The following is a 15,518-nucleotide window of genomic DNA, read 5'->3' on the forward strand; positions in this document are numbered from 1 at the left end:
AATTTCATACAGATGATACCTTTCACTTGTGTGTCATCTTTAGCTTTGTACTCCGTGCTCTTAATAGCCAATTCCACACCGTAACCGGAAAGGAAAACCTTTTCTGTTTTAGGATTCTGGGGACAGGAATACATTGTATTAGATGAAACATGACGCAATGGAGCACTGCCTAATGTGCGAAATACATCATGGAAGCGAATTCTGCTCTCAGCCTACAGAGGTACAAGCAGAATCAGCCTGCCCGTATATGTGCAACAGAAATGTGCGCAGGTTCATGTACAGAGGAATACTGCGGCTGCCCAAATTATATTATACACACACAAATATACAGTAGGGTGCATCAAACGCCCCATGAATTTTTATAAGAAAAATGATTTGTCCCCCATGTTACATTTTTTAGAATTGTTAAGGATATATTGCATACAAATTTTGAATCTGAGATGATATTTATGTGGCCCACCATGCCCCTGAAGATTAAAGATTTCTATTTATTTCTAATTTTTTTATTTCTATTTATTTCTATAAATTTCTATTTATTTTATCTGAAAAAGAAATAATGATTTGATTAAAGATTTGTGATGTGGATGGGAACAGCCACGATAGGCCCATGAGGCTTCATGCTGTTCCCTTTCTTTGTTATGTTCTTTTTAGGTGTGGAGGTGGACCACCTAAGTCAAATCGTACAACAACAAAAATTTGCACAGTTGTTTCTATGCTAAAAAGGTACATTTTAAGAATAGGGACAGCAAGCATTCCGAAAGTCGGGGCGTTTGATGCACCCTAATATACAGGGAAGACAAGGTTGACAAAAATAAATAAATACTCTACTACCATGTGATGAAAGAGAAGACTACTATGCTGAGCTTACATTAACCCTAAAATCACCTGTGCTAGTTAGTACTGTATAGGTCTATTACATAAAATAATATGTAATATTATCACAACAGTCTAGATCAGGGGTTCTCAAACTCGGTCCTCAGGACCCCTCACAGTGCATGTTTTGCAGGTAATTCAGCAGGTGCACAGGTGTATCAATTACTCCCTGACACATTTTAAAAGGTCCACAGGTGGAGTTAATTATTTCACTTGTGATTCTGTGAGGAAACCTGCAAAACATGCACTGTGTGGGGTCCTGAGGACCGAGTTTGAGAACCTGTGGTCTAGATAATGTCATATTTCCCGCCAGGCACAAATGTAGTTTATAAAAACACCTTATAACAAAGAATGCCTCCCCTTACACGTTAGAAGGACAACAGCTGATAAAGCAAAACAATTAAAACCAGGAAGACGGTTGATGCTAGATTTCAGGCAAATAAAAACATACAAAGTTCTTCCAAATGAATTGTTCCCTTAGGACACAGGTTCTCAAACTCGGTCCTCAGGACCCCAACACAGTGCATGTTTTGTAGGTCTCCTCACAGAATCACAAGTGAAATAATTAGCTCCACCTGTGGCCCTCTTAAAATGTGTCAGTGAGTAATGAATACACCTGTGCACCTGCTGGGTTACCTGCAAAACATGCACTGTGTGGGGTCCTGAGGACAGAGTTTGAGAACCTATGCCTTAGGATAATTCAAACAATGGAAAAAGGGACAAAAACGTAGAAAAGATTATGTAAAAAAGATATAATAGAAAATGTACTTGCACCTCTTATCTTTAGACAAATACCCAGAGATGAGAGGATTAGATACCGTTTGTAAAGTTGAATGAAACAATAGACCTGACAGCCATAATCACGGTGTGTAAAAATAAGAATTTACTTACCGATAATTCTATTTCTCGGAGTCCGTAGTGGATGCTGGGGTTCCTGAAAGGACCATGGGGAATAGCGGCTCCGCAGGAGACAGGGCACAAAAGTAAAGCTTTCCGATCAGGTGGTGTGCACTGGCTCCTCCCCCTATGACCCTCCTCCAAGCCAGTTAGGTACTGTGCCCGGACGAGCGTACACAATAAGGGAGGAATTTTGAATCCCGGGTAAGACTCATACCAGCCACACCAATCACACCGTACAACTTGTGATCTAAACCCAGTTAACAGTATGATAACAGCGGAGCCTCTGAAAAGATGGCTCAACAATAATAATAACCCGATTTTTGTAACTATGTACAAGTATTGCAGATAATCCGCACTTGGGATGGGCGCCCAGCATCCACTACGGACTCCGAGAAATAGAATTATCGGTAAGTAAATTCTTATTTTCTCTATCGTCCTAGTGGATGCTGGGGTTCCTGAAAGGACCATGGGGATTATACCAAAGCTCCCAAACGGGCGGGAGAGTGCGGATGACTCTGCAGCACCGAATGAGAGAACTCCAGGTCCTCCTTAGCCAGGGTATCAAATTTGTAGAATTTAGCAAACGTGTTTGCCCCTGACCAAGTAGCTGCTCGGCAAAGTTGTAAAGCCGAGACCCCTCGGGCAGCCGCCCAAGATGAGCCCACCTTCCTTGTGGAATGGGCATTTACATATTTTGGCTGTGGCAGGCCTGCCACAGAATGTGCAAGCTGAATTGTATTACACATCCAACTAGCAATAGTCTGCTTAGAAGCAAGAGCACCCAGTTTGTTGGGTGCATACAGGATAACAGCAAGTCAGTTTTCCTGACTCCAGCCGTCCTGGAACATATTTTCAGGGCCCTGACAACATCTAGCAACTTGGAGTCCTCCAAGTCCCTAGTAGGTGCAAGGCACCATAATAAGCTGGTTCAGGTGAAACACTGACACCACCTTAGGGAGAGAACTGGGGACGAGTCCGCAGCTCTGCCCTGTCCGAATGGACAAACAGATATGGGCTTTTTTGAGAAAAAAACACCAATTTGACACTCGCCTGGTCCAGGCCAGGGCCAAGAGCATGGTCACTTTTCATGTGAGATGCTTCAAATCCACAGATTTGACTGGTTTTAAACCAATGTGAATTGAGGAATCCCAGAACTACATTGAGATCCCACAGTGCCACTGGAGGCACAAAAGGGGGTTGTATATGCAATACTCCCTTGACAAACTTCTGGACTTCAGGAACTGAAGCCAATTCTTTCTGGAAGAAAATCGACAGGGCCGAAATTTGAACCTTAATGGACCCCAATTTGAGGCCCATAGACACTCCTGTTTGCAGGAAATGCAGGAAACGACCGAGTTGAAATTTCTTTGTGGGGCCTTCCTGGCCTCACACCACGCAACATATTTTCGCCACATGTGGTGATAATGTTGTGCGGTCACCTCCTTTCTGGCTTTGACCAGGGTAGGAATGACCTCTTCCGGAATGCCTTTTTCCCTTAGGATCCGGCTTTCCACCGCCATGCCGACAAAACGCAGCTGCGGTAAGTCTTGGAACAGACATGGTACTTGCTGAAGCAAGTCCCTTCTTAGCGGCAGAGGCCATAAGACCTCTGTAAGCATCTCTTGAAGTTCCGGGTACCAAGTCCTTCTTGGCCAATCCGGAGCCATGAGTATAGTTCTTACTCCTCTACGTCTTATAATTCTCAGCACCTTAGGTATGAGAAGCAGAGGAGGGAACACATACACCGACTGGTACACCCACGGTGTTACCAGAACGTCCACAGCTATTGCCTGAGGGTCTCTTGACCTGGCGCAATACCTGTCCCGTTTTTTGTTCAGACGGGACGCCATCATGTCCACCTTTGGTATTTCCCAACGGTTTACAATCATGTGGAAAAAACTTCCCGATGAAGTTTCCACTCTCCCGGGTGGAGGTCGTGCCTGCTGAGGAAGTCTGCTTCCCAGTTTCCATTCCCGGGATGAAACACTGCTGACAGTGCTATCACATGATTTTCCGCCCAGCGAAAAGTCCTTGCAGTTTTTGCCATTGCCCTCCTGCTTCTTGTGTCGCCCTGTCTGTTTACGTGGGCGACTGCCGTGATGTTTTTCCCACTGGATCAATACCGGCTGACCTTGAAGCAGAGGTCTTGCTAAGCTTAGAGCATTATAAATTTACCCTTAGCTCCAGTATATTTATGTGGAGAAAAGTCTCCAGACTTGATCACACTCCCTGGAAATTTTTTTCTTGTGTGACTGCTCCCCAGCCTCTCGGGCTGGGCTCCGTGGTCACCAGCATCCAATCCTGAATGCCGAATCTGCGGCCCTCTAGAAGATGAGCACTCTATAACCACCACAGGAGAGACACCCTTGTCCTTGGATATAGGGTTATCCGCTGATGCATCTGAAGATGCGATCCGGACCATTTGTCCAGCAGATCCCACTGAAAAGTTCTTGCGTGAAATCTGCCGAATGGAATTGCTTCGTAGGAAGCCACCATTTTTACCAGGACCCTTGTGCAATGATGCACTGTTTTTAGGAGGTTCCTGACTAGCTCGGATAACTCCCTGGCTTTCTCTTCCGGGAGAAACACCTTTTTCTGGACTGTGTCCAGAATCATCCCTAGGCACAGCAGACGTGTCGTCGGGATCAGCTGCGATTTTGGAATATTTAGAATCCACCCGTGCTGTTGTAGCAGTATCCTAGATAGTGCTACTCCGACCTCCAACTGTTCCCTGGACTATGCCCTTATCAGGAGATCGTCCAAGTAAGGGATAATTAAGACGCCTTTTCTTCGAAGAAGAATCATCATTTCGGCCATTACCTTGGTAAAGACCCGGGGTGCCGTGGACAATCCAAACGGCATCGTCTGAAACTGATAGTGACAGTTCTGCACCACGAACCTGAGGTACCCTTAGTGAGAAGGGCAAATTTGGGACATAGAGGTAAGCATCCCTGATGTCCCGGGACACTATATAGTCCCCTTCTTCCTGGTTCGTTATCACTGCTCTGAGTGACTCCATCTTGATTTGAACCTTTGTAAGTGTTCAAAAAAAATTTTAGAATAAGTCTCACCTAGCCTTCTAGCTTCAGTACCACAATATAGTGTGGAATAATACCCCTTTTCTTGTAGTAGGAGGGGTAATTTAATTATCACCTGCTGGGAATACAGCTTGTGAATTTTTTCCCATACTGCCTCCTTGTCGGAGGGAGACCTTGGTAAAGCAGACTTCAGGAGCCTGCGAAGGGGAAACGTCTCGACATTCCAATCTGTACCCCTGGGATACTACTTGTAGGATCCAGGGGTCCTGTACGGTCTCAGCGCCATGCTGAGAACTTGTCAGAAGCGGTGGAACGCTTCTGTTCCTGGGAATGGGCTGCCTGCTGCAGTCTTCTTCCCTTTCCTCTATCCCTGGGCAGATATGATCTTATAGGGACGAAAGGACTGAGGCTGAAAAGACGGTGTCTTTTTCTGCAGAGATGTGACTTAGGGTAAAAACGGTGGATTTTCCAGCAGTTGCCGTGGCCACCAGATCCGATGGACCGACCCCAAATAACTCCTCTTCCTTTATACGGCAATACACCTTTGTGCCGTTTGGAATCTGCATCACCTGACCACTGTCGTGTCCATAACATCTTCTGGCAGTTATGGACATCGCATTTACTCTTGATGCCAGAGTGCAAATATCTCTCTGTGCATCTCGCATATATAGAAATGCATCCTTTAAATGCTCTATAGTCAATAAAATACTGTCCCTGTCAAGGGTATCAATATTTTTAGTCAGGGAATCCGACCAAGCCACCCCAGCTCTGCACATCCAGGCTGAGGCGATCGCTGGTCGCAGTATAACACCAGTATGTGTGTATATACTTTTTATGATATTTTCCAGCCTCCTGTCAGCTGGTCCTTGAGGACGGCCCTATCTATAGACGGTACCGCCACTTGTTTTGATAAGCGTGTGAGCGCCTTATCCACCCTAAGGGGTGTTTCCCAACGCGCCCTAACTTCTGGCGGGAAAGGGTATACCGCCCATAATTTTCTATCGGGGGGAACCCACGCATCATCACACACTTTATTTAATTTATCTGATTCAGGAAAAACTATGGTAGTTTTTTCACATCCCACATAATACCCTCTTTTGTGGTACTTGTAGTATCAGAAATATGTAACACCTCCTTCATTGCCTTTAACGTGTGGCCCTAATAAGGAATACGTTTGTTTATTCACCGTCGACACTGGATTCAGTGTCCCTGTCTGTGTCTGTGTCGACCGACTAAAGTAAACGGGCGTTTTAAAAACCCCTGACGGTGTTTTTGAGACGTCTGGACCGGTACTAATTGTTTGTCGGCCGTCTCATGTCGTCAACCGACCTTGCAGCGTGTTGACATTATCACGTAATTTCCTAAATAAGCCATCCATTCCGGTGTCGACTCCCTAGAGAGTGACATCACCATTACAGGCAATTGCTCCGCCTCCTCACCAACATCGTCCTCCTACATGTCGACACACACGTACCGACACACAGCACACACACAGGGAATGCTCTGATAGAGGACAGGACCCACTAGCCCTTTGGAGAGACAGAGGGAGAGTCTGCCAGCACACACCAAAAACGCTATAATTATATAGGGACAACCTTATATAAGTGTTTTCCCTTATAGCATTTTTTATATATTTCTAACGCCAAATTAGTGCCCCCCCTCTCTGTTTTAACCCTGTTTCTGTAGTGCAGTGCAGGGGAGAGCCTGGGAGCCTTCCCTCCAGCCTTTCTGTGAGGGAAAATGGCGCTGTGTGCTGAGGAGATAGGCCCCGCCCCTTTTTCGGCGGCCTCGTCTCCCGCTCTTAACGGATTCTGGCAGGGGTTAAATATCTCCATATAGCCTCCGGAGGCTATATGTGAGGTATTTTTAGCCAAAATAGGTATTCATTTGCCTCCCAGGGCGCCCCCCTCCCAGCGCCCTGCACCCTCAGTGACTGCCGTGTGAAGTGTGCTGAGAGGAAAATGGCGCACAGCTGCAGTGCTGTGCGCTACCTTTAGAAGACTGAGGAGTCTTCTGCCGCCGATTCTGGACCTCTTCTTACTTCAGCATCTGCAAGGGGGCCGGCGGCAAGGCTCCGGTGACCATCCAGGCTGTACCTGTGATCGTCCCTCTGGAGCTGATGTCCAGTAGCCAAGAAGCCAATCCATCCTGCACGCAGGTGAGTTCACTTCTTCTCCCCTAAGTCCCTCGTTGCAGTGATCCTGTTGCCAGCAGGACTCACTGTAAAGTAAAAAACCTAAGCTAAACTTTTCTAAGCAGCTCTTTAGGAGAGCCACCTAGATTGCACCCTTCTCGGCCGGGCACAAAAATCTAACTGGCTTGGAGGAGGGTCATAGGGGGAGGAGCCAGTGCACACCACCTGATCGGAAAGCTTTACTTTTGTGCCCTGTCTCCTGCGGAGCCGCTATTCCCCATGGTCCTTTCAGGAACCCCAGCATCCACTAGGACGATAGAGAAAAGAGAACACAATATATTAGTGATTCTTACCAGAACATAGTGTCTGAGTACATAGGAAATCTCCCCTGCCCGAGCCTTCTGGGAGAGAGTTTGGTGGAATCTGGAGAATTCTTCAGAACCAATTTCAGCATAAAGTATGACTACTGGACGGTCCGGTGATGTACCCGGGTACTGGTGATCTCCTTTGAACAAGAAAGGCTTCGACCTGGCCAAATAATTGAAACTAAATTAGCTCAGTGATTGAACAGAAAAAAGCAGTGCAGATGTAAACTATGACCGAACAAAATACTGTAACAAAGCTTCAATACTACTGTATGTTAGCACCAGCAGGGGCAAACGCAGGATTTCTAGAGGGAGGTTCCAAATTAATTCCACAATCTCCCACTCTGAGGAACATTGGAGCAAGTGTGGGAGTCTGGGGGAGCCGTAGAAGAACCTAGCACCAACCGTGGACATTAATGTACACACTGGTCTTTTTATAACTGGACACTGTATGGAAAACAATATTCATATTTAAAACAATACACGTCTATAGGATAGGCTGTATCAACCATATTTAACTAATATAAATAAAATAAGTCAGGAAAAGGTTAAACATCTTGTAATAAATAAATACACAAACATAATAGAACAAGTAGAGACAGAACTGCAATTTCTAAGCATACTATCTTCCACCTCATGGTAAGGCTCCTGTTTCTTCTTCCTGGCAGCTACGCTCAGATCTATACACAGCAAACTTGATAAGAAAAGCTGCTACAACTGGGCATGTGCAGCAGCTGTGCTCTGTCCATGTGGCAGCAGCTCTAGTGATCATATTATATACTAGAGCTACTGTCATAATTTCAGCTGCTGGCCAAGAGGAGGGGGTTTCCGGGCAACTAGAAATCTCCCCCTCCCCCCACCCCGCGTTTCCCTACGACTAGCTTGCATGACTAAGTGACCACAAAAAACGGGCTAATCTACGCAAAGGTTCTAGTTTGCCATCACATAACTATTAGCAACAGTGATTTTAAGCCCACTAACACTGGGCATGGTCACGGGCAGCCCCACCGTGGTGGGGCATGGTCACGGGCAGCCCCACCGTGGCGGAGCATGGTCACGGGCAGCCCCACCGTGGCGGAGCATGGTCACGGGCAGCCCCACCGTGGCGGAGCATGGTCACGGGCAGCCCCACCGTGGCGGAGCATGGTCACGGGCAGCCCCACCGTGGTGGAGCATGGTCACGGGCAGCCCCACCGTGGCGGGGCATGGTCAATCAATGATTGTCAAATCAGTGTACCATGAAAAACAACTTTTGCGTATTGCATCCCCACACACACACACACACACACACACACACACACACACACACAACACATAAATGACCCAGGATTATATGTAGTGGAATTACTTCCTCTATGTTAGTAAGTGGTAAAACCGGTTGGAAAGGCACAGGGTGCCTAAGCCTAGAGAAGAGCATGCCAGCAAGTCACACATACCTCTCCAGAGCTGTACTGAGAAGTGATGGCAACATGTCAAGGTCACAAGTCTTCTCTCCATGAACCACTATGAAAGCTTCACAGTTTACAGGAGGGGGTTCATCCGCTGCAATCTGAAATCAAACAACAATGATACGTGCACAGAGTACCAGTGTACCAACTAGAAGAATGAAACTGACAGAACCCTGCAACATTACCAAGCACTCACATTTACGTTATAAATTGCTGTCAGATGTGATACTTTTAGAATACTTTTCTGAAATGCAGTCACATTATAATTTATTTCTTTTACCCAAGGGAGACCTTGTTGAGTCCCTTCAGATCTCTACTACACTGAACTATTCAAACAGCATTTAATAGTAACTAGTCCATTATATATAAAATCATTTCTGTCTCTACTAAAAGAAAAACAAAGTATTACAGCCACAGATACAGTAACCTCTCCAACTATTTACACACCCTGTAGCACAGAAAGAGGCTGGCACGGAGCGCAGTGCAAGGCCCTGTATAGACATCAGCATTTGGAGTGTGCAGAGACTAGGAAAGTGCCTAGTATACAAACCTGTTGGAACGTCTGTACAGTGGACGAGTAAGAGCGGAGAGACAGGGCAAACTTCAGCAGGTTCTGCTGGACAGGTGTGAGATGCCGGCCAGCGTGGCTCAGCAATAAGTTATAGTTAGCGGAATCAGAACCTGCGCCAATACAAAATGGTTATAAAATTACACATATGTACATAGATTTCCCACTGATACAATAAGACTTTACAAAGGTTTATTCCAAAGTTTAAATATGCAAACTGGACATTACATCTTATTGACAGGGCAATGCAACCTGTGGCACTCCAGCTGCTGTAGAACTGCACATCCCAGAAAGACCGTTTTGCTATTGGAGCATGCTGGGATGTGTGGTTCTAAGAGAGAGAAACAGCAAAGTTCTGTTGCACCAGGACTTATTTTCATCGATGATAATTACACCCCTGTGACAATTCTGTCTACCATTCCCTATGTTCGAGAAAAATTCATCCTTAATATCCTAAAATAGTGTTAGGACTTCTAAGTCACCCTCCAATGGGGATCTGTATGTTTATGGTAACTCCTATAAAATACTTCCAGCAGATTACATATATTTAATTATGGTTGCAGATTATTCCTCCATAGATATTGTTTGCAGCAATTCAAATTCATTTAGAACTGTACTGTGCCTTCAACACAATGTGATGTTTATTCTGAATTAGGATTATTTGATCCCCAAGATGAAGTTGGAGTATTCCAACACACCTATTAGAGAATCAGTTCCCTGATGTCCAGGGGCATTTATATAACTGGGAGTGACAGCATAATTGTTAGTATGGGTGCCTTAATATTTTAGTCCAAAGAAATTGGAGAACAATCTCGCGATAGCGTCTGTTGACAATATCTATAGAGGAATAATCTGCAACCATAATTAATTATATGTAATCTGCTGGATGTATTTTACAGGAGTTACCATAAAAATACAGATCCCCATTGGAGGGTGACTTAGAAGTCCTAACATTATTTTAGTATATTAGGGATGAACTATGGTGTATTGAATAGTCCTAATAAAAAAGACATGCACATAAAAGGTACACCGTTTTAATTTTTTAATCCACAGAATTTTTTGTATTTCTACACATTCTAACATTTTTAACCTATATTTCGCTGTGAGTCATTCTCTGAAAATATTTTAATGTGATTAAAATAAAAGGTACATTTTAATTCTACTCTGTACATTGGCCCTCATTCCGAGTTGAACGCTCGCAAGGCGAATTTAGCAGAGTTGCTCAGCTAAGCTAAGCCTACGCCTACTGGGAGTGTATCTTAGCTTCTTAAAATTGCGACCGATGTATACGCAATATTGCGATTACAAACTACTTAGCAGTTTCAGAGTAGCTTCAGACTTACTCGGCATCTGCGATCAGTTCAGTGCTTGTCGTTCCTGGTTTGACGTCATAAACACACCCAGCGTTCGCCCAGACACTCCCCCGTTTCTCCGGCCACTCCTGCGTTTTTTCCGGAAACGGTAGCGTTTTTATCCACACGCCCCGAAAACGCCGTGTTTCCGCCCAGTAACACCCATTTCCTGTCAATCACACTACGATCGCCGGAGCGATGAAAAAGCCGTGAGTAAAAATACTATCTCCATTGTAAAATTACTTGGCGCAGTCGCAGTGCGAATATTGCGCATGCGTACTAAGCGGAATTTCACTGCGATGCGATGAAAAATACCGAGCGAACGACTCGGAATGAGGGCCATTATACACCAAATGTAGACTCTTTTCTCTTCTTTTTTTTATGGACTGTGTAGTTCCACAGCAGCTAGAGTGTAACATTAACCCAGACAATAGACTTTAAACCAGGGGTGGATTAAACTTAAAAACAAAAGTATAGTTTAGGAGCCAGCCAGTGAGATCTGGAAGCCAGGAGAGACGTGCCAACATAAGCATCCATAAAACTATACCCAAAAGCTAGGCGACAGCAGTCATTATTTTAGATGTATGGACTATCTGGCTCCTGGACTTTATCCAGCCTTAATCATTTTGTTCCATCCAGCAAAGCGGTTCATGGTCTGAAAAAGCAGCTTACCGAGGCTGGCTGCACCCACTGAATTTCAAGGAAAACAAATATGAAAAAGGAAGGATCATTTTTATTTCATGTTTTCTTTTTAGTATTTTGATCTATTAAAAGTCTGAACATTTATGCAGCCAGAGAAATCAGACAGATGGACCAGACAAAACAAAACCTATAAATTGTAACAAAGCATGCAGAAAATGTGATCCAGACAACGTACATGTAATGCTAATGGAATGTGTTCACAAGCTGCACATATAAAATCATGTGACACTACTGTACCCTATGCTGTTAAACGCACAGCTGCTTTATCATTACCTCATACACTAAAACAGAAACTGTAAACATAAATACTATCATGTCTGTAATCATTTGTTAGATACGCTCCATACTTGTCTACTCTGACGGAAGGTGCGGGAGACTCCAGAATTTGAGGGCAGTCCCCTGCACCCTTGGAAGAGTAGGCAGCCGTCCCGCATCCTGTCCACTACCTAGCGAAGTGGGCACTAGGAGGATGATAATGCTGCAAAATGGAGGTAAATGGTAAGTGGGCGGGGCCAATTTAATGTGTTTCTATGAACATCACATCATATTGGCCCCACCCCCTCTCGATCGGCATGCGATTTGTGTCCCTTCCACCACAGCTGTATCTCTCCTCTGTGTTTCTCCTGAAGGAGGGAGTACAAAAGTAGCCAGGTATGTTACACACTCTAGCAGATGTAACAAACTATAACTTTGCTGTAACTACTTCACCTTTAGTAGGTGTATGCAATGCTCTGTACTTCCACTGATATCAGAACGCACAGATGCAAAGATTTTCCCACATCTCAGTTTAGACCAGTGACATCAGCCAGATGACTGCATATACCACCATGAAGAAGAAGTATTAGCAGGATAGATACTGAATACAATATACTACAATCAAATCTATAGGGGCTAATTCAGAGATGGCAATAAAGTTAATGTAAAAAAAGGAGTAACTCTAAAGGGATGCGGTCAAGATGCCGCCGGCTGGAATCCCGGCGGTCGAAATACCGACGCCGGAATCCCGACCGCCACAATCCCGACATATTCTCCCTCCGTGGGTGTCCACGACACCCATAGAGGGAGAAATTAATAGTGTGCCGAGCGTAGCGAGGCACCGTGCCCGCAGCGTGGCGAGCGAAGCGAGCCCGCAAGGGGCTGCGTTCCGCTCGCCACCCCTGTCGGGATTGTGTGGTCGGGATTCCGGCGTCGGTATTTCAACCGCCGGGATTCCGGCCGGCGGCATTTAGTACTGATCCCACTCTAAACCGTGGCGAAACCATGCTGCAATGTGGGGCAGATTTAAAAGCCAGTACTGACGGGGAAGAGGTGTGCTGAGCAATCTTAACACAGACCGCTCAGCACACATCTCTCCCTCCCCGCTCAGTACAGGGGGGGGGGACGTCAGGGACCACTCACTTCACACAGCGCTGAAGTGAGCGACCCGCTAGATTGAGCCTGCATGCAGGCCAATCTAGCACCGGCGATAGTGATGCGGCTATCGCTGGGGGGCATACACACGGCAGATCCGTGCTTAAAATCTAAGCAATCTAGTCAGATTGCTTAGATTTTAAACACGGATCTCTCAGTGTGTACCCCCCCTTAAGTGTACAGACAGATGTATGCTGTATGTCAGAGAGCCGCAGTGTCTTAGAGCAAATGTAAGTTGCAGTGTACAAATTAAGCTGATCAGTATTTGTGGGTTACATGCAAAAGCAGCCAGTATTTACCCTGCATGAAGACAAACATGTATGAGCAGGTTGGGTTTGATATGCCGGCAGTCAGAATACCGAACACGGCATCCCGGCAGGGGAAAAGGTAAGTATACTTTCCTTTCCCCCATGGCCCCCTAACCATCTCTTCCCACAGCCTAAACCTAACCTCCCACCCGCACCCCAGGCATAATCCACCGTGTTGGCACCTGAACCTAACCTCCCTCCCGCAGCCTAACCCAAACCCTCAATTCCCTCTTCCCGCAGCCTAACCCTAAGAAACCCCCACTGCAGCTTACCTCTCCACACAATCAGTCGGGATCCCGACGCCAGTGTTCTGGATGCGGCATTCCAAGACATGCTGGGATTCCGTCAGATCCCATATGAGCACCCCTTTGTGTTAACTTAGTCTATTATTGTACACTGAATCTATATTTTAAGCAAGGTGTTGCTATTATAGATAGATGGCATATTAGATAACATGGAACACATATATGGGTTTTATTTAACGAGAAAACAGGTTTTACATTGCTGAAGCTTCATTATACTACCTTGATCATCCACTCGCTGGCTTTCATCTACAAAAGTCCAGAACTGATCAGGTCCTTCATCAGAAATAAATTCACTAGGGAGAAAACAGAAGTCTCTAAGTAGAGATAGAAGTGTCCGAGTATCCACCAGCACTCACTGGGCAAGGATAGCACTGCATGGAGAGGGGCCTCATCATTGTGTCTCCTTGTCCCATCAATGGATTTACATTTTAAGATGCAGTAAGTAGAAAAAATAGCATTTTAATTACCTACCGGTAAATCCTTTTCTCGTAGTCCGTAGAGGATGCTGGGGTCCACATTAGTACCATGGGGTATAGACGGGTCCACCAGGAACCATTGGCACTTTAAGAGTTTGAGAGTGTGGGCTGGCTCCTCCCTCTATGCCCCTCCTACCAGACTCAGTCTAGAAACTGTGCCCGAGGAGACAGACAACTTCGAGAGAAGGATTTTACACAGATAGTGGCGAGATTCACACCAGCTCACACATACAAGGCAAACCAAGCTAACCAGCTTGAAAACTGAGCAACAGCTGAACAAGTTTACTTAACCAAGTAACAAAACAGTACTTAACCAAGAACTAAGCAGTACTGAACTAAGTAACCACTGCAAGATCACGAAGAGCTGGGCGGGCACCCAGCATCCTCTACGGACTACGAGAAAAGGATTTATCGGTAGGTAATTAAAATCCTATTTTCTCTTACGTCCTAGAGGATGCTGGAGTCCACATTAGTACCATGGGGATGTACCAAAGCTCCCAGGATGGGAGAAAGAGCGCTGAAGCTCCTGCAGAACTGATTGAGGACCTGAAGTTTGGTCAGAGGCCAAAGTAACGAACTTGTAGAACTTAGCAAACGTGTTCAACTCAGACCAAGTAGCCGCTCGGCAAAGCTGTAAAGCCGAGACACCCCGGGCAGCCGCCCAGGAAGAACCAACTTTACGAGTAGAGTGGGCTTTAACAGATGTAGGACACGGCAATCCTGCCGTAGAATACGCATGCAGGATAGTGAACCTGATCCAGCGAGAGTCTGCTTAGAAGCTGGACACCCAAGTTTCTTGGGATCATAAAGGACAAACAGAGTCCGATTTTCTGTGACGAGCAGTCCTCTTCACATAGATTTTCAGAGCCCTTACAACATCCAAGGACTTTGATGAAATTGAGGAGTCAGTAGCAACTGGTACCACAATAGGTTGGTTGATATGAAATGCCGACACAACCTTCGGAAGGAACTGCTGACGTGTCTGGAGCTCAGCCCTATCTTCATGGAAGATCAAGTAGGGGCTCTTACAAGACAAAGCCCCCAACTCCAACACACGTCTAGCAGAAGCTAAGGCCAACAAAGTGACAGCCTTCCACGTACGAAACTTGACCTCAGCCTCCAGTAGAGGCTCAAACCAATCCGATTGGAGGAACTGTAACACCACGTTATGATCCCGGGGCGCCGTAGGCGGCATAAAGGGAGGCTAGATTTGCAGAACCCCTTTCAAGAAAGCCTGAACCTCAGGGGGAGGGAAGCCAATTGTTTCTGGAAGAAAATGGATAGGGCTGAAATCTGGACCTTAATGGATCCCAACCTCAGGCCTATATCCACACCTGCTTGCAGGAAGAGGAGAAACCGTCCCAGTTGAAACTCCACCGTAGGAAACTTCTTGGACTCACACCAAGATACATACCTTTTTCCAAATGCAATGGTAATGTTTAGACGTTACTACTTTCCTAGCCTGGATCAGGGTAGGAATAACCTTGTTCGGAATGCCCCTCCGAGATAAGATCTGGCGTTCATCCTCCATGCTGTCAAACATAGCAGCGGTAAGTCTTGATAAGTGAACGGCCCCTGCTGCAGCAGGTCCTCCCGAAGAGGAAGAGGCCTCGGATCTCCAGCAATAGATCCAGAAGAT

The 15,518-nt window shown here is 45.8% G+C and overlaps 1 protein-coding gene across 3 annotated transcripts in view; it reads right to left on the reverse strand.

Moving 5' to 3' along the window:
- Nucleotides 1-15,518, reverse strand: part of UGGT1 (UDP-glucose glycoprotein glucosyltransferase 1) — a 381,222-nt gene that overhangs the window by 287,262 nt on the left and 78,442 nt on the right. For all 3 annotated transcript variants that reach the window (XM_063915521.1, XM_063915522.1, XM_063915523.1), the window contains exons 3-7: nt 13,623-13,696; nt 9,309-9,439; nt 8,747-8,859; nt 7,299-7,473; nt 20-116 (exon numbers count right to left, since the gene is read on the reverse strand). In XM_063915521.1, coding sequence (XP_063771591.1) covers nt 20-116; nt 7,299-7,473; nt 8,747-8,859; nt 9,309-9,439; nt 13,623-13,696 — 590 coding nt within the window. The remainder of the gene's footprint in view (nt 1-19; nt 117-7,298; nt 7,474-8,746; nt 8,860-9,308; nt 9,440-13,622; nt 13,697-15,518) is intronic.

The sequence above is a fragment of the Pseudophryne corroboree genome, chromosome 4 (genome assembly GCF_028390025.1).
Source record: "Pseudophryne corroboree isolate aPseCor3 chromosome 4, aPseCor3.hap2, whole genome shotgun sequence".
In the NCBI taxonomy this organism is placed as follows: domain Eukaryota; kingdom Metazoa; phylum Chordata; class Amphibia; order Anura; family Myobatrachidae; genus Pseudophryne; species Pseudophryne corroboree.